This window comes from Scomber scombrus, chromosome 24 (genome assembly GCF_963691925.1).
Source record: "Scomber scombrus chromosome 24, fScoSco1.1, whole genome shotgun sequence".
Classification (NCBI taxonomy): domain Eukaryota; kingdom Metazoa; phylum Chordata; class Actinopteri; order Scombriformes; family Scombridae; genus Scomber; species Scomber scombrus.
In genome coordinates this window covers 8,619,594-8,644,822 of record NC_084993.1, presented here as the reverse complement: position 1 = coordinate 8,644,822, position 25,229 = coordinate 8,619,594, and the positions used below count along the sequence as shown (strand labels likewise).

The 25,229-nt window shown below is 42.4% G+C and overlaps 4 protein-coding genes across 7 annotated transcripts in view; all 4 read left to right on the top strand.

Annotated features, from left to right (window-relative positions):
* Positions 1-111: 111 nt before the first annotated feature.
* zc3h13 (zinc finger CCCH-type containing 13) lies at positions 112-10,636 on the top strand. Its single transcript, XM_062414618.1, has 20 exons — positions 112-246; positions 997-1,173; positions 1,421-1,524; positions 1,640-1,754; positions 1,980-2,091; positions 2,311-2,477; positions 2,617-2,765; positions 3,180-3,380; positions 3,490-3,654; positions 3,827-4,185; positions 4,383-4,877; positions 5,002-5,250; positions 5,395-5,935; positions 6,082-6,281; positions 6,764-7,990; positions 8,130-8,777; positions 8,868-9,011; positions 9,274-9,474; positions 9,578-9,741; positions 9,924-10,636. Exons 2-20 carry the CDS (start codon positions 1,006-1,008, stop codon positions 10,125-10,127), a joined length of 5,613 nt encoding a protein of 1,870 aa, XP_062270602.1. The 5' UTR covers positions 112-246; positions 997-1,005; the 3' UTR covers positions 10,128-10,636.
* A 1,910-nt stretch (positions 10,637-12,546) lies between these two features.
* On the top strand, positions 12,547-15,779 carry rpl31 (ribosomal protein L31). Its single transcript, XM_062414421.1, has 5 exons — positions 12,547-12,608; positions 13,661-13,764; positions 14,512-14,637; positions 15,497-15,609; positions 15,710-15,779. Exons 2-5 carry the CDS (start codon positions 13,661-13,663, stop codon positions 15,739-15,741), a joined length of 375 nt encoding a protein of 124 aa, XP_062270405.1. The 5' UTR covers positions 12,547-12,608; the 3' UTR covers positions 15,742-15,779.
* A 1,577-nt stretch (positions 15,780-17,356) lies between these two features.
* chst10 (carbohydrate sulfotransferase 10) lies at positions 17,357-22,243 on the top strand. 2 transcript variants are annotated; one of them, XM_062414509.1, is made up of 6 exons: positions 17,357-17,445; positions 18,557-18,699; positions 18,789-18,898; positions 19,157-19,382; positions 19,621-19,726; positions 20,034-22,242. In XM_062414509.1, the coding sequence occupies exons 2-6, from the start codon at positions 18,594-18,596 to the stop codon at positions 20,584-20,586; spliced, it is 1,101 nt and encodes a 366-aa protein (XP_062270493.1). In that variant the 5' UTR covers positions 17,357-17,445; positions 18,557-18,593; the 3' UTR covers positions 20,587-22,242. The 2 variants fall into 2 exon arrangements, with proteins under 2 accessions (XP_062270493.1, XP_062270492.1); XM_062414508.1 differs by having other exon boundaries at positions 17,367-18,699; positions 20,034-22,243.
* Positions 22,244-24,821: 2,578 nt separating this feature from the next.
* Positions 24,822-25,229, top strand: part of LOC134006586 (mitogen-activated protein kinase kinase kinase kinase 4-like) — a 36,038-nt gene continuing 35,630 nt past the window's right edge. For all 3 annotated transcript variants that reach the window (XM_062445502.1, XM_062445501.1, XM_062445503.1), the window contains exon 1: positions 24,822-24,930. In XM_062445502.1, the coding sequence (XP_062301486.1) occupies positions 24,874-24,930 (57 nt within the window). In that variant the 5' untranslated portion in view covers positions 24,822-24,873. The remainder of the gene's footprint in view (positions 24,931-25,229) is intronic.

Here is a 25,229-nt window from a genome sequence, read left to right as displayed (position 1 = left end):
TGACACAGTCATTATGAGACAGTTTCCCTTACCACCACAGAAGAAGAACACAGCAGCCACTATGATACAACTTCCGTCACCACCACAGAAGAAGAAGACGGCTTATGACGTACACCGTCCGCCAACATGAAGGCACTGCGGGCAGTTTCTGCCTCTGCTTTTACAGAATAAGCATTGTTATTTTTACTGAAATACTGAATCCACTCACTGGAAAAAAGTAGATGCGACACCGACTCAATATCTTGGGTGAGAAGCCGTTTTTTAACCGCTCATTGTCTAACGTGCATGCTACTACAGGCGGCTTGAAGGCCTTTAGCGCTTTGGTTGAGCTAACTTTAGCCTCCATTTGCTTGTTTTCACTCACAGAAAGCATGTTTGCAATATAATATACGGTCTATTGGACATCAACCAACACACTAGAATCTCATGTACATGTTAATATGAATCTAAAACACTTGGGCGTATCAGCAATAGCGTTAAATGCATGCAGTTAGCTGGGTACTACTGCTAACCTGAAGCTATCATGCTCGTTATGAAGTTAGCGCAGAGCAGTAACAGCAGCAGACAACAACAGACAGACCAAAACACGCATGTTTAGGACGTGAGGAGTAATAAGTCAGTCCAGTCTATTCAATATTACCTCTCAGGGTTGTTGCTACAGTATAGTTGGTATTTTAGGGCCAGTTTGGGATGCTTTTATCTATAGAAATGCACCCAGAATGAATGAATGCATGCTCTGCTTATCAACTACAGTGCACCTGAGTCGCACAGCAGAGAAAGGTTTATGGCTTATATTCAAAAATACTGCTTGTAATGTTATCTTGCATCTTTGAGTTACATCTAGATTCATAGTATCCTGCCTCAGTGTTATTGTTTTATTTTGCTTGCTTGTTACCACGCTGCTTTTTTTATAAGTGTAGTAGAGTACAGTTATATTGATGCAGAAGATTACATGTCAGCATATGTGTAATAAAGTGTTGTTTGTCACATTTCCAGTCCTGCAGAATGTCCAAGATCAGGCGGAAGGTAACAGTGGAGAATTCAAAAACCATATCTGACAGCAGCAGCAGCAGCACCACCACGACCAGCAGCACCGGCAACCCTGCCGCCCCCTCTCGCCGGCCAAGCGTGTTCGAAAGACTCGGCCCCAGCACTGGGAGTAATGCTGCTGACGTACGTATAACCTAGACTGCCATAATTCATTTATTTCATTCTGGTCTCTGAAAATACTTAAGAGATGCTACATGGTAGTTTTTAACACATCTTTAGGTTGTAGATATGTTTTTACTCTGCTGCAAAAATCGGACTCTTTAAAAGTATATTGCATGTTTTTTTGTTTGTTTGTTTGTTTTTAGAAGAATATGTATAATTTCATTGGATGTTGTTTATCTCATCAGCTTTATTTGTTCGTGTCCTTCAGAGTCACTGTAGAAATTGGTTGAAGACTGGTAATTGCAGTTACGGCAACACTTGTCGCTACACACATGGAACTCAGCCACGAGGCAAAGGATTTAGCTTTAGCCGGTAAGATGGCTTGTTTCAATCCTGATTGATTCTTTCAGCATCTCCTATGTGATGTTGTAAGTATATCATTCCCATTCATTTCTCTTGCTGTTATGTGTGCGTCTAAATGGAGCAGGTCAGCAGAGAGGCCCACAGGTGATCTGCGGGAGAGGATGAAGAATAAAAGACAGGATGTTGACCCAGAAAATTTGAAGCGAGATCCAGACGAGCCCATATCCCCCACAGCAAGAGTGAGTTCTCTGCTCTTTCAGTCTCTGCTGTTAAAGGAATACTCCACAGATTTAGCATTATAATTCTATTATACTGGCGGTTTGAATTCAGTGTTAAAGAAGCCTGCTACTATGATAACAGGTGTAATGCTCACAGGATGAGAGAGAGGATGTGCAGAGGAGAGGAACAGGAAGCAATGCAACATGTCTGCGTCATTCTTTTTAAATCTGTGTGTCCATTTACAGCAGAGAGATTCCTCCAGAGGCAGACACAGAGAGAAGGAGGATATAAAGATCACGAAGGAGCGCACCCCAGCCAGTGAAGAAGAGCCCACAGAGTGGGAAACAAATCGTGAAGGTTCAGCTGCTTTTTAAAATTTTTAATTTTAAAGAACAAGTAACTTTATCGTTGTGTTTGATCATATTGATTATTAATTTAAATGGTTGGTCATCTGGTTTGGAATTTTTTCACTGAAGTACACGTTACATGATGTTTAACTACCAGCTAAAGAGGCTTAAAGGAGATTCTTAGATTTTGACTTTCTTTTGAAGCCTGTGGTGTTTTTTTGCCTTTCAGACTCAGATATTGGTGACTACGACTACGAGTTATCCCTAGAGATGAAGCGCCAGAAGATTCAACGTGAGCTGATGAAGCTGGAGCAGGAAAATCTGGAAAAGAGAGAGGAGATCGTCATCAAGAAGGACGAGACCTCCGCCAAAACACGAGCCACCGCCATGCCCAAGGTAAGTCACAACATTCACTTATGTTAGTTACTTTACGGAGTCTTACTGCTTGCTAAGCCTCTGGATGTTGGGGCTTGACTTCCAGGGCAAGTCACTGCACTTACTGAAGTAGTACTGATCTGTGATCTCTGTCCCTCAGGCCTCCCCTGAGCAGTTAAGCTCTAAAGATTCCCCCTCATCCAGGAAGTCCAGTGGCTCCCCAAAACACAAAAGTGCAACAAAAGGGCCAGGCTCTGGGAAGAAAGAGAAGAAGTTGTCGGTATCCTCACCTGTGTCAGAACCTGCCAGGTAGGAGTCTGTGGTTTTGTTATATTTTCATGCATTTGTTTGTTTCCTCTGTTGGGGAGTTTCAGTTTTTAACCCTGTTGCTCTGTTAGTTACCAGGATGCAATGAACGCACTATCAAAACACATTTTTACCTCTTTTTCAACAGTTACCATCAAAACTTCACTCAGTTTGACACATAAGATATTTGAATGAACATCATGTTTTTATGCCGTAATTTCTACTAACCAAATTCATGAAGGCATAGTCTGACATAAACTGTCAGGTAGGAATCTATAATTCACTGAAGTTTATTGGTGACAGTTGCAAACAAATGACAAATAACTGCACACATTCATGTTCAGTAAAATAGTACCTGAGAATTATATGCCTATTAAAGGAAGATATGATGGATATTTTCTGTTGTCTCCCAACCAGGTCCTCAAAAGGAGGCCACAGCAAGAAGAAAGGACCCCGTACCCCGAGTCCTCCTCCCCCAGTCCCCCTGGATCTCCCTGTGATGGGGAAGAAACACAAGGGCAAGCACAAAAACAAGGAGAAGTCTGAGGAGAAGCTGAAAGAAGGGAAAGATCGGGGACGAGATACAGAGAAACACAAAGAGAAGAAGGAAAAACACAGGTACAGTGCGAACAACAGGAATTTGTCAGCTTTCATCACCACGTAAAGCAATTATCTCACCTGTTACTTTTAATGCTCATTAGCATGAATATAAACTTGTTCTTTATAGGGACCGATCAGACAGCTCCCACAAGGCCAAGCGTTCAGTGACATCAGAGGAGCGTTCTGGTAGTGTGTCATCTCCCTCCAGGGGTGCTTCACCCTCAGCTAGGAAGAAATCCACCTCTCCCAAAGCTACGTCCCATAAAGCTGCACTGACCTCTCCTTCTCGCAGGTTAGCACGTGTTAACCATTAATTAATCATTTTCACTGCAAGCTTAAACCTACAAAACTACGACTCGTCTTTAGTATAATTTGATAATGATGCTGCTTCATGACAGTATATTTTAATCAGTAAACACTGGACCTGACGCCTGCAATGAAATAACCAGCCTTTGTCACCACAGGTCACCTTCTCTTCCACGACACCAGCGCACCCCCACTCCTCCCCACCACCGCTCCCCTTCCTCCCACTCTGGCTCCTCCGCCCAGCGTAATTCTCCCTCCCCTCCTCGCCGCCGCCGCTCATCCTCCCCCACCTACCACCGAAGCACAGCAGCAGCGGCCTCCGCCTCCTCACCTCCGAGCTCCCGCCGCTCCCGGTCACCCCCCGCCTCCCACGACACCTCCTCGCCCCACCGTCGTTCTGACAGGTCGAGCCCCGGCAGGCGCCACTCGAGGGGCCGCGAGAGGAGCCGCGAGAGGAGCCGCGGTGAGAGGGAGAGGAGTCCGCCCGCACAGGAGCGCAGACATGAGCGCAGAGATGGTATCTTTATATTCTATTATTATATTTGTTTGTCTTGTTTCACACGTCTGTAGTAGATGTAGTTTCACTTTTATTAATAAATTAATTTGGGCGAGAGGAAATATAATTGCAGTTGCAGTATCAGTACAGTATCCCCAGTGTATAGTAAGCCTCATCTCATTTGTCAGTTTTCTAAAATGTATCTCTCTTGCAAACAGAAAGCCGCAGCAAGCGAGAGAAGGACAGCGTCCGTGACGACCGGGACTATGACTCTGAGCAGGTGTCATCGCGGGACAGTCGTGACGACAGGGACAGCAGAGACGCCCGAGATCGACGGGACGGTCGTGATAGAGGAAGGGAAACGACTCGGGAGTCTCGCGACCACCGAGACAGCAGGGACGCAAAGGACTCCAGAGACAGCAGGACGGAGACCCGCTCGAGCCGAGAGTCCCTGGAGCGGCGTGACCGCGAGCGGGAACGAGAGAGGGAACGGGAGAAGGAAAGAGAGAAAGACAAAGAGCGAGAAAAGGAGAGGGAAAGGGACAGGACTGAGACACACAGGAAGGAGGAACCCAACCAGGACGACAGGAGTTACGGAAGAGGTTACGGACGTGAAGATGGAGGGAGAGCAGAAGGAAGGACGGACAACAGGACAGACAGGCCTGAGAGGAACGGACGAGGGAGAGGGCGTGCCAACGAAATACCAGATAAAGGCAAGAACTGACATTACATATAACATTTAGTATTGCTTAAATCCCCCTTTAAATCACCAATTTCACTTTTCCTATATGTGTGTGTAAAGTGATCGTTTTCTCCTCTTTTTTGTTCCTCCATCAGGCTCCAACAGGAACTCCCGAGGTTCCCAGCTTGAAAGCAGCCACGACAACTGGGAGTCGCGAAGCAGTGCGGTGCGTGAACGGAGCGCAGAGAGGAGCACGGACCGCGCCGCTACCGAAAGAAGCTCTGAGAGGGGTTCGGACCGAGACCGCTACGAGGGCGACCGAAGAGGAGAGCCGGCCCGGGACTCCTCCTATGACAGGAGAGGAGGGCATGGTGAACGGGATCGCAGAGAAAACCGAGAGAGAGGTGGGCGTTAAAAATAGGTCACAAAACAGCAACTCAGATAGCTCCTCAAGGATGATATACAAAATGTTGTACATAAGGATGCACAGCTAATTAAAAACCATGTTGAATTAATTGGATTTTCTTATCTTAAATGTGTTTTCCCAGATCAAAGAGCAGCTTCTCCAAATAGACACCAGGGCAGATCAGAGGAGCCCGAGAGGGAGGAGAGGAGGGACGAGCGCCGGGGAGACAGGGCGGAGGAGAGACGGGACGACAGGACCCGCGACCGGGAGCGCGAGAGAGAAAGGGAGCGGGACAGGGAGCGAGAAAGGGAGAAAGAGCGAGACAGGGAGCGCGAGAGGGAGAAGGAAAAGGAGCGAGAGAAGGAGAGGGAGGCCGAGAGGGAGCGCGCCAGGGAAAGAGAGCGGGAGCGGGAACGAGACAGGGAGAGAGAGAGGGACAGGGAGAGAGACCGGGAGAGGGAAAGGGAGCGCGAGGAGCGGGAGAGAGAGAGGGAAGAACGGGAAAGGGAGAGGGAGAGGAAGGAGCGCGAACGGGAGAGGGAGAGAGAGAGGGAGCAGCGGGAGCGGGAAAGGCAGCGGGAGTGGGAGGAACGAGAGAGGGGGAGGGAGGAGAGGCGGGATAGGAGAGAGGACACCAGGGACGACCGCCCTGTCCGAGAAACCCGAGACGATCGCAAGACGAGGCATGTATCAAAGAAATCAAATTATTTTTGAGTTAACTTAATCATATCAAATTCCATTTAAATCCTCTAGAAATAAAAAATGTTACCATACCGAGATCATTTCTATTCAAAATAAACAATCCTCTTCTCTCGTTTTCTTCCTCTAGCCGTAAGAGGCACAGAGTGGAGAGCAGCCCGAGCCCCACCCGACCCTCGCCTAAGAGAAGACCCGGCGACGTCAGTCCGGCCGACAGCGACGGCTACAACAGCGCAGAAGAGAAAAGTGAGCGCCCGATTGGCCGAGGGCCGGCCAAGCTCCACCCACAGCCCCTCCTCCCCAGCCCAGTGTGTCCGCCTCCATCTGACAGTAGGGAAATTATTTTTGAAAGGACACACTCCTGTTTAATGGGGAATGCACCTATCGTCTAATTCCAGCACACCCTTTGAAAAAAGGGGGAATGCATGATGCATGATGTCATTTTAAAGTTTTATTTCTCTTTGGTCTAACTTTGCTCTAGCATTCCAATATTGGCTGACTGGCAAAAAAATGTTATTTACTGCATAAAGAAACAATATTAAAGTGAACAGAAATGCACCAAAGTCAAATAATTCTTTATATAATGCACACTACAGTAAAATGCACTCTTGTTTATTAGTTTTTTCTCCAGTTCAGTCATTGCCAATTTAAATTGCACTTTGGGTACAATGATAAGACCATAAATTAGCCGTCAATGCAATGATATTCAAACTGAAGAGCTCTTTTACATTATGTTCTGCTTTCACTGTAATTACAGCAAATAAGATGCTTAAATAGTGCTGAATGAATTGTTCTTCTGTGTACATGTGCAGGTGCAGATAAGCATCGTCTGCTAAGTCAGGTGGTGCGGCCCCAGGAGCCCTTGTTGCGTTCCCCACCGAGGGCCGCTCCATCTGAGGAGAAGGCCAGCCACTGGAAGGATGAGGAGCGCAGAGCAGCTGTGGACAAAAGGGAAGCCCGCACCCGCCACGAGGACCTGGAGCCTCGAGGGGAGCGAGCTAGAGGAGGCGAGAGACGAGCAGAGCACATTCCTGACATCCCGCCTGACACCCGTGCACGAGTCAGAGACCAGCGAGAATCCACGCCGCCTCCCGCTCCTACAACAGCGGCCATTGGCAGCGAAGACAGAGACACTGCTGGCTCCCAGTCTCACGAGGAGGGCAAAAAGAAGACAAAGTCACAGAGGAAGGGTTTGAAGAAAGGGCGCAAAGATGAGGAGATTGGTGCTGCCAACACTCTGGCTAGTGCAGGGGACCGTTTCAACCCCGAGCCACCAATCAGTGTTGCAGTAGATGTGCCTCCACCCTTACACTCCCCCAGGAAAGGAGCCAAGAAGAAGGCGCTTGAACGAAAGAGGAAACGATCTCGAGGAGAATCTGATGTGTCTGAGGAGGAATCTTCAGCCCATCAGCCACACAGTAAGAAGAAGAGAGGTCCCCGGACGCCACCCCCCTCAATGAGGCCGGATCACCGGGGTCCTGCAGGCAACGCAGAGCCGTCTCCACTCTCCAAAATTGACAACTTCAGCGACTGGTCAGATGAGGAGGTCACAGACCGAGGAGTAACGCTGGAACCAGCAGCTCCCCTGGCTCCTGCTGAGAGGGCTCCAGCTGAGCCTCTGAGGAGGGGTAGTGGCCCCAGGGTGGTCAGGGAGAGGTGCAACCCCCCACCCATTGCCCCACTGCTCCCCCAGGATCCTCCAATGCTGCTTCAGACTCTGACTCCACAGCCCCTCATGTCCCAGCCGCTGCTCCGCAAACCTCCCCCAGAGCAGGCACGCAGCAGCAGCATGGGTAGCAACCAGAGCCGCACATCATCCAGGCGCCTGCGCTCGCCCTCCAACGAGTCAGCCCACCGGGATGACCCCCAGGGTCAACGATCTCGCCGGGGCCGACTTCAGGGCACCAACTCGCGTGACCGGGAAAGAGAGAGAGAGCGGGAGAGAGAAAGGCCGGTGGTGTCTGAACCTCCAGGGGCTGAGAGGAAGTCTCGAATCGACCAGTTGAGGAGAGGAGAGCCCAGCCGCAGCACCTCATCAGGTACTTAAACATAAAGTCATCTTTATACAATATTGCTGAACATGAAACAGAATCTATTATATCTTCACTTTTTGTGAACTCTACCACCAGGATCATGCCTAATTAAAACTAACTTGTCTTGTCTCATTTTGTCTTACAGACCGGCAGGATTCCCGCAGCCACAGCTCCAGACGCAGCTCACCTGACTCTGAGAGGCAAGCCAGGTCCCAGTCCCGCGCCGGCTCCTACGACAGTCGAGAGCGGGAGAGAGACAGGGAGCAGTTCGAGCGGGAACGGGACCGAAAGGACCTGCGGCCTCCGCAGCAGCAACAACAGCAGCAGCAGCAACCCCTGCTCCTCCAACAGCCGCTTCCACAACAGAGAGACTGGGAACCTGAACCTAGAGAATGGCCTAGCAGGGGACGGGAGCCTCTGCTCATGCGTCCTGGCCGTGAACCTCTCCTAAGAGAGCGGGATATCAGGGACAGGGAACGCTTACTTCCCGAAGGACTCATCCAGCAGCACGAACGGGAGCGAGAGAGGGAGCGGGAGAGAGAGAGCAGGGGTGAAAGAGGCGGCGATCGAGAGAGGGAGAGGATGATGATGATGGACCTACCACCCCATGGGGACTCCAGGGCTCCAGGACGTGGGGACCTTAGGGGTGACATGAGAGGAGACATGATGAGGCAAGACAGGAGTGACTATGAGCCCCTGCTGCCAAGAGAGGCCTTCAGCCCTCCAGAGACTGAGAAACCGAGCAACAGTCACCACCTCATGGGAGAACTGGAGAAGACCGACAGCATCGACGGTAAAAACACAAAAGCATATTTTCATTTTTTTTCATATTTAAATATTCTACAGCGAATTTTAAAGAAATCTGCATGTGCTTTGTTATCAGGAGAGGATGATGTGAAAGAAGACGATGGACAGTCAGTGGCATCAGTTGGGGAGGAGTATGAGCCAATCAGTGATGATGAGCTGGATGAGATCCTGGCCGATAGCCAAAAGAAAGAGGATCAACAGGATGACGAGAAAACTACAGGTACCAGGAAATACTTTCACTGTTGAGAAGATCCATTAAGGAATGTTATGTAAAATTTAATTTCTGTCCATAATTTTGTTCACTTATGCCTAAAAGATTGAATGATTTATTTCCAAAACTGCATGTCAGAAATCTGAAACACATCAGCTCATCATTAGAAATTATTTTTAAATGATAATAGAGACTTAATTTTCCAATGATATATTATGTAATGTCTTAGTTATTTACGTAAGTTAAGCCCCCTGTTGTCATGTGTTGGCAGGTCCTCTGGATGTGATTGATGTTGATTGGTCCAGCCTGATGCCCAAAAAGAAGCAGGAGCCCCGGGCAGCAGGGGCAGCGTTGCTCCGGTTCACCCCTGGGGCTGTGCTCCTCAGGGCAGGCATCTCTAAACGACTTGCTGGACCTGCGCTCCTGGAGCAAGTCAAAGAGGTGTGCAAATCTGAGCTGGACGACCCCAAAGGTGAGTTTTACATTGTCAGATAATTAAATTGTGTTTTTACCACTATCTTTTGTACTTCTGTGTGATATATCAGTGTTGCATTCTGTCAACTCCGTCCCTCCAGATGCTGACAAGCTGTTCGAGCATGACCTGGGAGCCTTGAATATGGCGGCCCTGAACAGACGGGTGGAGAGGGCAGGTTTACTGACCAACTTGGGGCCCTGCTGCAAGGCTCTGTGCGCTCGCAGGGACTTTGCAATCCGCCGGCAGCTGTTAAAAAATGACAAGGTAGATGTCATCTAATCACTGGCAGGATAAATAATTCTATACCGCTAATAACAAAGTGTTTAAATTTACTATATTCTCTCGAGTTTCTCATTTAAATTTACTCACCTTACAACACAATTGGTATGAGAATTGTGTTATAAATGTCCTACTCTTTTTTTTTTTTTTCTTTTTTTTTTCTCCAGGGCCTGACTAAGCAGTACCCCACTACACCTGTGGTAGACAATGAGCTGCTGCAGATGAGCATGCGTCTCTTTAGAAGGACCATGTCTGGCCAGGCTCCAGCCCCAGAAAGATGCGATGGTGGGTCAGCACCAGCAGCGGCCGACGTTGCTGCAGCTGGCAGTAGTAAACTCAGCACAGCACAGCCTGAGGTGTGTGTGTCCTGAGAGAAAATGGGTTTATTGGGTCAAACGCATGAAAGTAAAAGCGTCTAAGCCTTTACTTCTTCTAGCCCCTAACTCTCCCTGACTCTGTCCCACTTCATTAAATACATAACATTTTTAGTCATGAGAGGAAAATAAAGAAACACAGCAAAAATGTGAGTCTCAGTTATGCCTGACATGTTTTGGATGATCTGCAAGCGCTGTGCCATAGACTACTGGACATTTTAGCCTATGGAGGTGTGTAATGAACCTTGTATGAGAAACGTAAAACACACCTAAAAAAAAAAAAAAAAAAAGTCAACTTTTGTTTTTGTGCATTACAATGTTTTAGAGCGGCTTTTTAATTGTCAGTTTCACCTGTCTAACCAAGTTAAAATGACTGTTTTGTTTTTGTATATTGTGCATTGGTTACTACAACTGTGCATTAAAATGGTTAGATGTTGATTTTTTGTAACGGGTCTTTTGCTTTGTATGAAGTGACTGTTCAGCCTTTTAAAAATAATGTGACTCTTGATGTTATTATTTTTGTTTACGTCATATATCACAACATATCTGCAGAGCATATCTATAGAAGCAGCTGCAGAGAAGTTACTGACCAACAACACTGAAACATCCTGCAGGGACTTGAATGAATGTTTCTCACAAATAAGCACTGCCAAACTATTCCCTCACTGAATGTAATTTGTTACAACTGTTAGTCTGTTGGAAGCGTTACTGAGAACTGCTTTTTTTTGCTTGATGTGTTTGTTTTGAATGGTTTGGCAATGTCTCCCCTGAAATGAACTGAAATGGGTGCAGAGCACACTTATAGACTGCAGAGTACCAGAGCAACAGCATTGCCATGTGGAACTCCTCTCCATACCCTTTCACCAGCGCACACCGTCCAAAAAGGAACTGAAATGTTCCCAATAGGAAAAGACACTAGACCGCTTAGATAAACATGACTGAACAGATAATTAATTTGAACTCCACATCTATTTTCTGTGCCCCAGTGGATGAACATCCAGAGTCACAATAAATTAAAAAAAAAAGACTTGTACAGGTGGATAAACTGACCTCTGGGATGTGATGGTTTTAAAAGGAATTAGCTCAACAAGAGACGCTTGAAAAGAAAAGAGAAAAAAAGCAGGTTATGCATGTTGTGAGTGCCGGATCACAAATTGAATGGACAAACCGGCATCAGTATTGCACCAGAACAGAATAAAAATGGAAAAAGGCTGTTGTCTTAGAACCCTGGATTCAACATGACACCTCCGCCCAGCGATGCAACTGTGCCTTTAAAGTGACATTACAGACATGCAGAAGTGGGGCTTTGAAGTCGTAGCCCGCGATATTAAACTTGACCATAAATCTATGATGGTGTTGAGGACAAATTTTCCTACTACATGTTTCTTTTGTTTAAGGTTCAAGGTCAGTTCTGGGATGTGCAAAGAACAATACCTGGTTTAATGCTGTATTTTTTTAATGTTGTAAAATAAATGTAGAATGACATTTCTTAAATTGTAATGAAAGTAAGTGTAACTGTGAACCTTTTTCATCAAAATTGTCAGATTAAATGATTTTAACGAAAGCTATAAAGGCAGCCACTAAATGCAAACTTTTGCATTTTCAGGTAAGTGCTGAATTTGACGTACAACCAACTTAGGAATGAGCCAAATCAATGGGGGAAAAATATGAGTAACTCTGAAGTGAAGGCACAAAAATAAACCTAAACTTTTACAGTAAATCAAAAGCTTTCAATAGAGGACATCAACTGTTATGATAATACAATTATATCAAAATGGCCACTTTAAATCATTGTTTGTGTCATTTGAAACCAGTTTGTTGAAAACAAAGCAAGTGTCTACTAAAAGAGATTTATTATGCTGTAAATGGTTGAAATAACTGTTATAAGTTCTAAAAATGGTTATAAGCTGCTTTTTGTTAGTCCCACTGTGGGGACACATACATTATTGTAGCAACAAGTCGATAGCAAAAAATAAGAGCAATAAATAAGTACACAAACAATAAAACAATAGTAGTAAAAAAATAGTAACATGTACAAAAGTAATATTGCTGTCAAATGATAATATACCTGAGTTTGATATTGTTATTGCATGGATTTTAAAGTAAAAATCTATGTACATTTTATAACATTATTCACAATACTTTTTATTTATTCATTTATTTTTATTCCATGCCATACATGTTCCTAAACAAAAGATTGTGACACCTAAGCAAAATAGAGGCATTCAACCCCAAACATTTATTCTTTGAGTTAATACTTTGTCTAAAGTGTCTGATAATGCACTATCAAATATATAATGCAGTGATAATTCAATTAAATGGCACGTTTTTCTCCTAAATGTTCGCTTTTTTTTTCTTTCGGGGCGGAACTTTAAGTCGTGTATTTGTTTTGGACGGACATCACGGACCGGTTTCCTTTACCCACCAGCCTCAGCGTTAGATCCGTCCTTCCGACTTCCGCCTCATCCGCGAGCCGATGTGAGTAAATTTTCTGGGATTTTTCTTTCTTCAATCTAAGTCCATCCTGTGATATTAAAGCAACATTTAACCACCCATCCAACACAAATACATACATTAGTGCTCTGTTGTCTTTTCTATGTCGGTTTCGAGGCGGTTTTACGTCGGTAAAATTAATTTAAAACGGTGAACATTAGCACTCCGGCATAATTTAGCCTGGCTGCTCTGTGCTCGCCCCGTCTGAGCCACAAACAGTGGATATACGATATTATGCATAATTTAAAGTACTAGTGCACGTCTGAATTGCTGTTTATACTTCATATTTAGTGAATTTTATCCTATTAGTAGCCTACAGGTACGTTAGTGCACTTGGTTCCTAATATGTTTGGCCTGTGACTCTTATAACGAAGCTAAATCTAAATGGGACCCCTCCTCACATGTTGCATTTTCTAATTGCTGATTATTGTTTTAAATGAAACGTCCATTGAAGTTTCCCATAGTCCACTGTCTTCAAATGGGTAGTATTGTTTGACCAGTGGTCTTAAACTTGGAGACACTCAGTTCATCACGTGTGACACAGGAAAGCAATAATAAAGCACATTTGAGAAGCTTAAACTATCTTATGTACATATTTTAATTCGTCATTCATTTATAAATAGCTGCGGATTAATCTCATGGCGATCAATTCATTGATTAACCCTGCAGCTCTAGAAAGAGGACTTGCACAAGAAGTAAACACAAATTAAAGGAAAGCTTGATAAAAACAATGTAAAAAAAATGTAATGTAAAAGCAATGTTGTACCTAAAATGGTTTATTCTATCTTATCCTGGCCTGTAATCTTACCACCACTTGTGGCCCTGGTTGGGAACCACCAGTTTAACAATAATATTACATTTTATTTGTAAGACTGTTCACATTTGAAGCAAATCTCAAAGCATTCATGTAGTGAAGTGTCAAGTTGGCAACATCAAAGTTAATGTTGCTTTTTGATTGTCCTTTACAAAATTAGGTTTTATCGTCTGTTACATTTTTAGAAGTCTAATTTAACTTGAACTATGTATATTGTTCACAGATGGCCCCTACCAAGAAAGGAGAGAAAAAGAAAGGTCGTTCAGCCATCAATGAGGTGGTGACCAGAGAGTACACCATCAATGTCCACAAGCGCATCCATGGAGTGTGAGTATGGCAAGAAGACAGACTCAAGACAATAATACTTTGTTGATTTAAAAAATCATGCGTTATGTTGCCTCATAATGCAGGCCTATGATGGCTTTGGATTTTGTCAATGAACAGTGCTTTTATCATATTAAATACTGTTCACCTTATAAAGTAAAAAGCTTTGAAAACACAAGAATGGTGTTTACTTTATCTCCACCTGCATCACAGGATTATGTTGGTAATATTCACATAGCTGTGAATTAATACTGCTTATTTATTGCACAGGTCACATTTACATTTTTGTACTTGTCCCCTTAATGTTCTTCCCTTGTATGGTCAATATTTCAAGTTTATTCAATTTCAAAACTATTATTCCATTCTCAAAATAGATGCTCATTTAATTTTAGTCCTACTGTGTCTGTGTTTAACTTACTCTAATCTATGTTGCATTTGTGGGAGCAAATACATATACACATGCTTTGGCTACAAGGAAAGTTGGTATCGCCATCATTAAAGATGCTGATGAATTTTTTCATTAATCCTTTAAAATGTCAGATTTAATGGCACATGACTGCACGTCTCACAGGAGCCCAAATGTGTTATTTTAATAGTGTACCTACAGTATTTGGATATAATGAAATGTCTTAAAGTAACCCTTCACATACACAGACAATGTTTGGTGTTTTATTAAGTACTAAAACAAGTGTCAGCACTATTAATCCGCATCAATACTGTCTGATTTTTAAATTTGTCATCTCCCTGCAGGGGTTTCAAGAAAAGGGCTCCCCGCGCAATCAAGGAGATCCGCAAGTTCGCCGTGAAAGAGATGGGAACTCCTGATGTCCGTATCGACACTCGTCTGAACAAGGCAGTGTGGAGCAAGGGTGTGAGGTAAGATGACACACTATTAATACTTGTATCTAAACAACAATACTGTCTGTTGCAGGCTGAGTGATGTCTCAGCAAAGTATTTTTGATAACATGACTACTCATTGAACACATAATGTAGCAGAAATATTGGTTTAAGTCACCCATTGCTTTTAGATTTATAGTGAATGTTTTTCATATGTTGCTTAAACCGTGATTTTAAATAGTGTTTAATTCTTACAACTGTCTTTATGGACTTTTTTTTGCCAGTTTGTGATAATCATATTAAACAGATATGATCTCCTGTAAAGTGGATATCCACTCAGCACTGAAAGGTCTTCAGTATTCTCCACTAAGAATTCACTGTAGTTGGTTTCAAGGTGGATAGATGTAAGGTGTGGATAGAAATTGAATACACTGAATGTGGTGCTCAATAGGTGCTAAAGATAGCTGGATGATTTACTGATGAATCCTTAACTTTATGAGTGAGATGATATCTTTTTTTTTTTTGATTCAATACTGTCAGCAAGTAAAGAAGAGAGACTGCAAGAAATTAGGAGTTTTGACTGGCTGCATATCTGTTTTTAGTATAAAAAACATAAATGTAAAGGGTCGGACTTTCAGAAGTTAGGTTTTAGCTTACACAGATGTTTTCACTATATTATCAAGGACCCCTACACTGGCACACGGCTGTGGTCTAAAACAAATTGTCACAACTGTATTTAAAGTCTTTTTGCTTACTCTAATGACAAACATTTAGGCACTCAAACATATACACATTATTGGAATATGACACACATGTTACACTACTGGCCAGTGTAACAGTTGCAGCAACACATCAGATGCCTTGCATTGATCGATAACCATTGTGTGTGTATTGCAGGAACGTGCCCTACAGGATACGCGTACGCCTGTCCAGGAAGCGTAATGAGGATGAGGACTCCCCCAACAAACTGTACACCCTGGTCACATATGTTCCTGTCACCACATGCAAAGGTAAACATGCTGCTCACTGGCTTGATCATTCCCCCACTGATTTAATAGACATCTTATTTTAATTTAATAATGTTTTGTCCTCTTTTTGTTTTTTCAACAGGTCTGCAGACAGTCAATGTTGATGAAAACTAAACGTCCCCTCTGCGAGTGGAATAAATAAAACAAAAGAAGTTCATGTCTCTTGTCTTTATTTCTGCTTTCATTTAACTTGATGTTTTATTTTGGATGATACTTTAATTTGGTGTCATGATGCAGATGGAATATTAAACAATTAACACATGCACACAACATCTGGGCTATATGTGTAATTTTACTGCTCCTACCTTCCCACAGTGAAGATTGTCTCAACAGACTGTTATTGTTTGGGTTTTTTTTTAACTGCAAAGGGAGAAGTTTCACGTCTCATTTGACAGTGTCTGCTCTTTGGCACTAAGACTTGGCATTATGATAAATATTGTAATTTAAATGTTTTCTAATACAAATGGTATGACAGCAGAAAGCCCTTAATTGAGTTGGTGTAGTATGTTGTCATTAGGTATGGACTGTAATTTATTTAATGAAGTTGATATAAAGTGTTGGGGGGGGGGGGTTGATGCTCATTCGGATGTATCAGAATGAGCAAAACATTTAAACAGGATATGCTGACTGTTGAAAGGATTGTACACTTAAAGGACAGCTTCCCTTTTGCTCACTTTATTAGATTATTGAGAGTACATAATGAAAGGTTTGCATCCAATATATACAGTCATAGGTGGGATATGCATACCCTATATTAAATATAAACATTTCACACTACTGTTTTAAAGTCTTATCTATACCTATTGGTTTTACTATTTTTTTCCCTCCTTGCTGCATTGTCAAGAAGCTGAATCCAAAGATGTTTTACTCTTGTACTTGAGTAATGAGCTGTAACAAAAAACTTCCAACTAAATCACACTAGAAACATGAATTAGTAAGTATGCTACCTGAGCTGTGAGCCATCAAGACTATTTTTTGGAATAGCTCCTTTCACCACCTGGAAACCAGGACCAATAACCAAATAGGATCTTATATTTGTCACTTAAAACTGCTAACATCTAGGATGTGAGCACCCTCAAGTGAACAGTGAAGGCTTGAATTAGAGAACTGACTCCCTCAATCAGCCACCTATCATAATAAATGTACACAAGATGGGCAGAAGGACTTCTCTTTAAAGCTATAATAGTGTTTATTAATTATAACACTATAATCAACAAATTCAACTCTACAATTAAACACAAAGGTATATAAGCGCATAACCATATATAGCTGCTGAGCTTTTAGCCTCCAAGACTTGAATTTTTGTCATCTTTATAGAATAGCTCCTTTGACTCTAAATAAATTAGTGGCTGATTCAGTGAAAATACAGGCCCAATTGAAATGTATCATTCTATTGGGTTTAATGTGAATGTAAAGATTTTACCTGTGTATTTGGGAACATGACCATATCCCAGAAAAATCACCACCTCTCCTTGTTCAATGGTCAGGAGCAGCTGTAATATTTGTCTGTTGATTGTGTTGTCACTATAAATAAACTGGAAATTCATTTAGTCAAACAGAGCTGGATGAAATGTATATAAAGTCTGTCTAAAAGTGGATTTTCTCTTTCTCTTTTAATTGCAACTATTAAACATGCGTTGTTACCCTATGGCCACTAGGGGGAGCCACCTGTTTATGAGCAGCTTGGACTGACTGTGCAGCAGACAGTCGGATGTTGTGAAGAACAGGGGACGCAGCAGTTTACAAGCTATGCCATCTCACAACATTTCCTCCATAGTTTTCGCTGCTGTGAAGTAGCTGTAACCAAAAAACGAGAAGGTAAGACATGAAGCTGCTGTTGTTGCCGTGTCGGTTTTTTAAACATATTGAGTGTTAACCTCGCTGAGAAGTTGTGTGATGGTGTCAGTCTGGGAGGGACAGGTGTGGCTAGCTGGACGGCTAACTGAGCACTTAGCTCGCTTAATTACTCTTAAAGTTAACCATAATGTATTTTAATAAGCTAAATAAGATGTTAGTAGTTATATATATATATCAAATACACTGATAGCAATAACGTCAGCCCTTGTCTACATAAATGAGGAGCTATAAGCAGCATAGTAAAGGTGTCACGCAGATAACAGTAATGGTTGTTTAGCGTTGATTCAGGTCACTGGTTCCCAACCTTTTTTGGGGCTTTTGACCCATTAAAATGACACAAAATAGTTAAAAGTAGACGTTTAAGTTCACCACAGCCCAATGTCTTTAAAATCTCCATCATGTGCCACAAACAACAGCAATAAATCAACACATTTGAGAAGCTGAAACATTTTTGCTTAAATATGAGTAAAACGACCATTAAATGACGCATTCATCTATAGATAGACTAATTGATGAAACCTTGCAGCTCTGTTTAGTTTTATTTGATTAAGTTTTAGAGGCTTGAAGAGGTGAAACTAGGGCTGAGCAATATAATCAGTGTCATATCAATATCCTGATATGAGATCAGATATAGTGGTATTGTGTAAGTGTTGTCTTTTCTTGGTTTTAAAGGCTGCATTGTAGTGTAGTGATTTTCTGAACTTACCACACTGTATCCCTTCTACTATTTAGTTATTACATCCACATCCAAATGCAGCAAAATTGGAGGAAAGCTTGATTAATAATATCACAATTTTGATTCCAAAATACATTTCCTGTTCCTGTAACCTATCCTGTCCTATCATTTCCTGATGGCATTGATGAATCCAAAACTCCAGGTTGGGAACCACTTGTGTAGGTGATGTGACCGGGTTACTATTAGAAGTAGTGTTGCTTACTTATTTTTACAATAATACAGATGGCAGCTATTCAAACATAGTCTTCAGTCATCTGTGTGTGTGTGTGTGTGTGTGTGTGTGTGTGTGTGTGTGTGTGTGTGTGTGTGTGTGTGTGTGTGTGTGTATGTCTGTAGTTGGGAGCGTACACACTGTTTCCATGGCCGTCGGCTGATGTGCGAAGCGATGCGGCACCACTGGCTGCTCCTCGGGGCTTGCGGCTGGGTGCTGCTCATCCTTATGTTTGTCAGCAAGTTCATCAACTTCAGAGCAGTAGATGGTGAGCTGTCATCTCCTTTATTAATCATCTACTACAATATATATATATATATATAATATATAATAACCTGTATGTATATGTATTTTCAGACTATGGAGAGAGGGCTGTTGGTCAGAGTTGGACAGTGTCAGGAACCAAAGTGGTGAAGCTTATTCCAGCGTCCAGACCAGAAAAAAACGCTCCAAAGACATCAGACCAGGTAACTATTTAGCTGCTAATTGTACTGAATGACTCTGTGTGAAATTAATTCATTTTTCTCCTGCTGCTCCAGTGCTTCATTAGAAGCTCTTTGAATAATTGTTGGAGTGCTGTAAATAACTTGCATATAATGTTATATCCCGCCAACCTTGCTGCTCTAATTTCATTTTCTTTTTAACTTCTCTCTCGCTCCTCAGTCTACTCTACTTTCCTATTTTAAAAACAAGGCAATTACATTAGTGTTGTTTGTGTGTTTCAGCCTTCAGTTCCACCTACAGGGGTAGACTGGCAGTCAGTTGCTGACAAGCGAATTGAGCTGCTCTCAACTGTATGTAAGAACAGCAGCCTCAGGAATTTGACTCACGTCTCCATCAGCAAGTTTGTCCTGGACCGCATCTTTGTCTGTGACAAACAAAAGATCTTGTTCTGCCAGACGCCTAAAGTGGGGAACACACAGTGGAAGAAGGTCCTCATTGTGCTTAATGGTAAGTATGGAGTAGATGAAGGTAATAACAAGGCACATGATGGCTATAATAATGAAGAATGGCTGATAAATCCCTGTAGTGCTTGTGTGATTTAGCTGTACACAAATGGGAAAAGCAAGACACTCATAGCTCAGTCATGTAAAACTGGGTGCTGTATAATATTCAGTGTGACTTGAAGTCTGTCTGTTTAATTAGGTAATTTTGTTAATGAGTTACTGTATGTGATTGTGGCTGGCAGGAGCATTCACCACTGTGGAGGAGATCCCAGAAAACCTTGTTCATGACCATGAGAAGAATGGCCTGCCCCGCCTGTCATCACTCACTCCACAGGAAATTACTCACAGGTTAGCTCAGAGTTACTGTGATGAATACAGTCTTACTTTTTCCATGAGTCAGATACTTAGTTCTTGTTCCAGATACTTAGTTCTCAGCCAGAATTTGGCACAATGTAGCAACAGAATGTGTTGAATTTCATAACTGTTGATATAATGTAAACTTATAGCTTTGTTGAGGTAATGTTATGATCTTTGTGAGGAATTTCATGTAAAGTAATTATGACGGTCAATGAGGGTACAAAAATGTTGATCCAATGAATGAAGAACTTTTTCTTCCTCAATAACTTTACTTATAAAACTTTATGTTCCTCAACAGATTAAACACTTATTTTAAGTTTTTCATCGTGAGAGATCCCTTTGAGCGGCTGATTTCTGCATTCAAGGACAAGTTTGTAAAGAACCCACGCTTTGAACCTTGGTACAAGCATGACATTGCTCCAGCCATCATCCGTAAATACCGCAAAAGCCATCGTGACAGCGACCTCACAGCCTCTGGCCTGCACTTTGACGACTTTGTCCGTTACTTGGGTGACGTGGAAGGCCGAAGGCGCATGGACCGGCAGTTTGGTGAGCACATCATCCACTGGGTGACTTATGCAGAGTTGTGTGCACCATGTGAGATTCACTACAGCGTGGTAGGCCACCACGAGACACTGGAGCAAGACGCCCCGCACATCCTCAAAGCAGCAGGCATTGACCAGCTGGTGTCCTACCCTGCCATTCCTCCGGGCATCACACGCTACAACAAGACCAAGGTGGAGCACTACTTCTCAGACATCAGCAAGCGGGACATCAGACGTCTGTATGCACGTTACCAGGGCGACTTCCGTCTGTTTGGCTACCCGATCCCAGAGTTTCTACTGAACTAAAATAATTAACACTAACTAAAAGACATGTTTTCATATCAAATCCTCTCGACATCTTGAGACGAAGGTGTACTGTAGCTGACCGTGTGCCACAGAACTGGTTGGTACTCAGTAAATGACACACTGTAACGTCTTTGTTCTTATTTTAGCCATTTGTGCAGGAATAACTGAATAACTGGTTGTTGCTACGTTGGCTGTATTTGAAATGACTGAAAACGTGCTGCATATTTAACTATTTTTATGGCGTGGGTTTCTAATGATACTGACAAAATATAGTGATGGGAGAAAGGAAGTGTTGAGATGTGAACACCGGCAGCTGCATTTACCTCAACAGCCAACATTTACCAATTAACAGAGTCAAACAGTGAGATTGAGCTGCACAATTGATCAATTTGTTGTTGATGGTGGAAAAGAGGGTCAATAAGATGGTCAAATGGAGAACACTTTTCTTCCTTATATTTAATGTTTATGACTGAATGACACTTACATGTCAGATAGGTACTCTGTAGTGCCGTTGATACAGGCCCGTTACCCTGTATTGTAGCTGTTACATTGCACTGTATGGATCACCAGTTTCTAATGGTTTATCCTAACATGGAAAGCTATGGACAATGCCATGCGTTATGACGTGTTGTGTCTTCTCGACACAGGTAAAGATAATGTGTATCAGGGATGCTAACATTTTTGGACAAGGACGATCAATGGCAAGAATATAAAACTGACTCATTGATATTTTATAACATACAAATCAACTTTCTACCTTTTTTTTAAACAATTGATATTTCCATAATGCAAGGCATATTGTTGTCTTGTAGAAACGTTGTTAAACAGCATCAAGATGGTTGAAATTAACCGAGACCCTGATGAATATTGTAGAGAGGGCCCAGCCTTGTTCAGTACTGATCCATAAGAAGAAAATGTATCGACTGCTTTTGACTCTATTCATTCAGCTGTTAACAGCAATGGGACATTTGAAGTACATTGGATTTTAAAGGATTATTTTTTATCCTCTGTCACAGATGTTATTGTGTAATGTATGTACGTATGTTCTTAACATGACTTGCAACTCCCAACATTTGTATTACATGTTGCTATTTATAATGTTATTAACCTGCTGACTAGTGGCACAAACAGTGTCTCAGCTGAAAGACAGTACTGCCTCCATGCAACCTCCTGGTGACCTTTTTGGACAGGTGGTTGCAATACAAGAACACTAGTTAGTAATAAAGTTCCATGTAAAATAACAGAATGGTGGTAATTTGCTGCTTTCACATCTGCTTATGTCAATTATTACATTTTTGTAGATTTTCAGAGTTCGCTCTCAGAAATGTCGGGTTTTTTCAGTCCTATTAATTTACTGACTTATTTTTTAATGATTCATTTGAGGAAATGTTAGAAAGTGCAGCCAGGAATCAGCAGTTAGATTCAAGCATGGGCCAGTTTTTTTCATTGTTATTCAATAGGAGGACCACCGTATCACAAGTGTGGTGAAAACACAGGCCTGTATTTTTCCAATATTATTCCAATAATATTAGACTTTATTCACGTGCCAAATCTTTTTGCTGGAGGGCCAAATTTAGCCAACAGGCTGTTATTTACCTCCCACTGCCCTTAACCACAGTACCAGTCAAAGGTTTGGACACACCTTCCCATGACTGACTTGACTGTAACTGTTTGTCTAGCTGTGTTTTTCCCCCAACATGGTTATAAAATATTTTGCTAAACAAACTGATGTGAGCTATTCATTCAGCACATGGTTCCCTGACAAGTGTATATAAATCACCTGCAATACTATCAAATGTCCACAAGGTGTCAGTAAACCATTTTAAATTTGATTGCTTACTTAAGGAGGCCACAAACCTGATTGAACCCTTGGACTGAATGCCACCATTGGACCGTTGAATTTACACTTGAACCATGGGAATGAGGGCAAAACAATGACTTTATGATATTTCCAGGCAACACAGATGGGGTGGAACAAGATCTTCATTATAACTGTCCAAGCTTAACGTACGGCAAATGGATTTAAGTTGATTTAAAGGGCTTAAGTGTGAGTTAAGGGTCTTAAGTATTACACAGAGTGCCATAAGTTAAGACTTTGTGCTTGCATGCTCATGTATGTCTGTCCACACTACCAGGTGACTTCTCTCACCTTGTCTGACTGGTTTGTCTGGCTCTGTCATTTGAATGTTGAGCTACAGTTTGTTTAACCAACAGATTAGCTGGGTCTGTTTGAATGTTTCATTGTGTTGTGATAAATTACTGCAACACTGCGGCTGAGAAAATAGGCCTTTTCATGTCAACTTTTCTGCCTTTCTGCAGTGGATTTGCTCCTCTTGAAACATTGCTTCTTATGTTGATGCAAGGTTGTAAAATGCTGGAGAGCACCAATATATTCTCACAGAACACTATCTGATTAAGAGCATGCTATATACACTAGAGTATGTAAATAATTAAAAAAAATAAGGTAGGGTTTTCAAGAGGTACCGGGTTTAGGCTGTGAAGGATTGAGTAGCATTTACATTGATGTGCTGCTATAAGAAGCAGAGGCTGATACAGACCTCCTGCTTGAACAGTTATACCCACATTCATATAATTAAAGATTTCATTTCTATTGGAAATCTTCTGGGGGCACAGAACAAAGAGTGACACTAATAAAATACTGGCAAAACATCACTGACAAAACACTAAAATGATGAAAAAACATGATAAATTGTCATGCATCTGTTTTAAGTGGGCAGATAGTGAAGCATCTCTTCTTTAAAACCAGAATAATACATGTGGCTTGTCTAATGATTAATGTATTTGTTCTTTATGTCCAATATTGGTCCACTGCACTTACATACACAGCATCACTCATGAGATTGCTCACTTGCCACACCCATGATTACCAATATTGACACTGAAGCCTCACATGCGCATGTACATAAGGATGCTGTGCAGTGGGGAGGGTCTGCTCCTGTCTGCCTCTATTTGTCTCACTCACCCTGCTGCTTGTGTGAAATGTACATATACCAACATGAAGGGGGATATGAGTGATAAGGTGAGTCATGTCTGTATCCATGCCTGATGTGCTGATGAGGCCCAGCCCTTTTCTTTCTGTGTGGAGCCGACCCGGCTTCCTGTGTTTGTGCGGCTCTCAGTCAAAGCTGCGTCAAGTCAGACACAGGCAGGCAGGATGAAAGCGGAAATCCAGCAGTTTGACTCTCAACGCAAATGATCGTTTGAAGAAAATTTACATCAGGAGGCACACACAGAAGGTAACAGGCCACGCCCACTTGTATCAATTAATATCGCACTTCAGATTTTGATTAATACTCGCCCCCAGAGCATTGACACCAATTTTGGTGAAATTCTGTCCACTGGGTTTTCAGATAAACTACCCATTCCCAATGACAGACTGAAGTCATGTACCAACCAGAAGCGATTTTAGACCATCCTTAGTGGTGCTCAACTAAACTAAGACTAAATTTGATCTCAGCACCCCTAAAAATACATAAATAATGACTGTATTTTTTAAACACTTGCATGGCATTGTATGTCTGATCATAGAATCGCCCCTGGTACTAATATATATGATGATTGGACAATTATGAATGTGTTATGGCTAATTTATTTATGTTTGCCCCCAATTTCAAGATATTTTGGTTAATGGTGGTCCTGCTTTTCAACAAATCCTGCCCATTTATAGTACACACACTCACACCCTGGGACTAAGTTCAAAATATATGCTACTAATGCTGCACTTTACTATTTATACATCCATGTATTTATTTTTCTGTTATAGCCTATATATACACACATAGGGTGGATAAGGATAATTCGGGACACTTTTTGCAATTCTGACTTGTTAACCATATTTACATATGAATCAAATACATTATATCAACACCTTATATCATTATGAAATCCCTGAGATGTTTCCTTGTTAATTGTTTTGCTTTCTGCATCAGATTGTTAAAAAAAACTTGAAGCCTGTATGTTCGCATGTGTAATGTTAATGGTATCTATCTATCGATCTATCTAAGTGAGGCTTTTATTTTGAAACTGAAGCGGAAGTGTGAGTTTATGACTCCAGCTTGACGTCAGTGGCAGAGGCAGGGAGAGATCCCGCTGCTGCCACCTCAACATGGAGTAGAGACACCCCAGCGCTCACTGCTAACCAGCGGATCCCACAGAGAGGAATACGCGACGGCCTCTTTTTCATTTATCCACCGAGGTCTCCGCAAATGATACAGCGGCGAGCCCTTTTTTGACGGCGCAAAGAAAAGCTCTGCTTTTATATGAAAGATGGCGAACGACTCTCCGGCTAAAAGTCTAGTAGACATAGACTTGGCTTCATTGCGGGTGAGTGCTGCCGAACCGAGCCTATGTTTTTTTTACGTTTAGCGAGCTTGTATTTCATGTAGCTCGATAAAACACAAGTCCATAAGTGTGAGTGGTGCTAGCAAGTTTAAACCTGCTCTCCAATGTGCCTCCTTGTTGGAACAGAAGTATTGAAAATGACCGCTGAGCCATAGCGAGGTGTTGCCAGTGTCTGGTTTTCCTTTGTTCGAGATGCATTTGGCATGTAGGGTAAACCAGGGCGCAACAGCTGGCTCACACTGGACAATGTTGTTTATAATAGAGAAATATTAACATTCTTT

Excerpts from the sequence above, each read along its gene's own strand:
- zc3h13 (XM_062414618.1), top strand. The coding sequence starts at position 1,006 with ATGTCCAAGATCAGGCGGAAGGTAACAGTGGAGAATTCAAAAACCATA. Across the intron at positions 1,174-1,420 it reads CTGGGAGTAATGCTGCTGAC|AGTCACTGTAGAAATTGGTT; the intron begins GTACGTATAACC and ends CGTGTCCTTCAG. Across the intron at positions 5,936-6,081 it reads CGAGACGATCGCAAGACGAG|CCGTAAGAGGCACAGAGTGG; the intron begins GCATGTATCAAA and ends TTCTTCCTCTAG.
- rpl31 (XM_062414421.1), top strand. The coding sequence starts at position 13,661 with ATGGCCCCTACCAAGAAAGGAGAGAAAAAGAAAGGTCGTTCAGCCATC. Across the intron at positions 13,765-14,511 it reads CACAAGCGCATCCATGGAGT|GGGTTTCAAGAAAAGGGCTC; the intron begins GTGAGTATGGCA and ends ATCTCCCTGCAG. Across the intron at positions 15,610-15,709 it reads TCCTGTCACCACATGCAAAG|GTCTGCAGACAGTCAATGTT; the intron begins GTAAACATGCTG and ends TTTTTTCAACAG.
- chst10 (XM_062414508.1), top strand. The coding sequence starts at position 18,594 with ATGTGCGAAGCGATGCGGCACCACTGGCTGCTCCTCGGGGCTTGCGGC. Across the intron at positions 19,383-19,620 it reads GGTCCTCATTGTGCTTAATG|GAGCATTCACCACTGTGGAG; the intron begins GTAAGTATGGAG and ends TGTGGCTGGCAG. Across the intron at positions 19,727-20,033 it reads CCACAGGAAATTACTCACAG|ATTAAACACTTATTTTAAGT; the intron begins GTTAGCTCAGAG and ends GTTCCTCAACAG.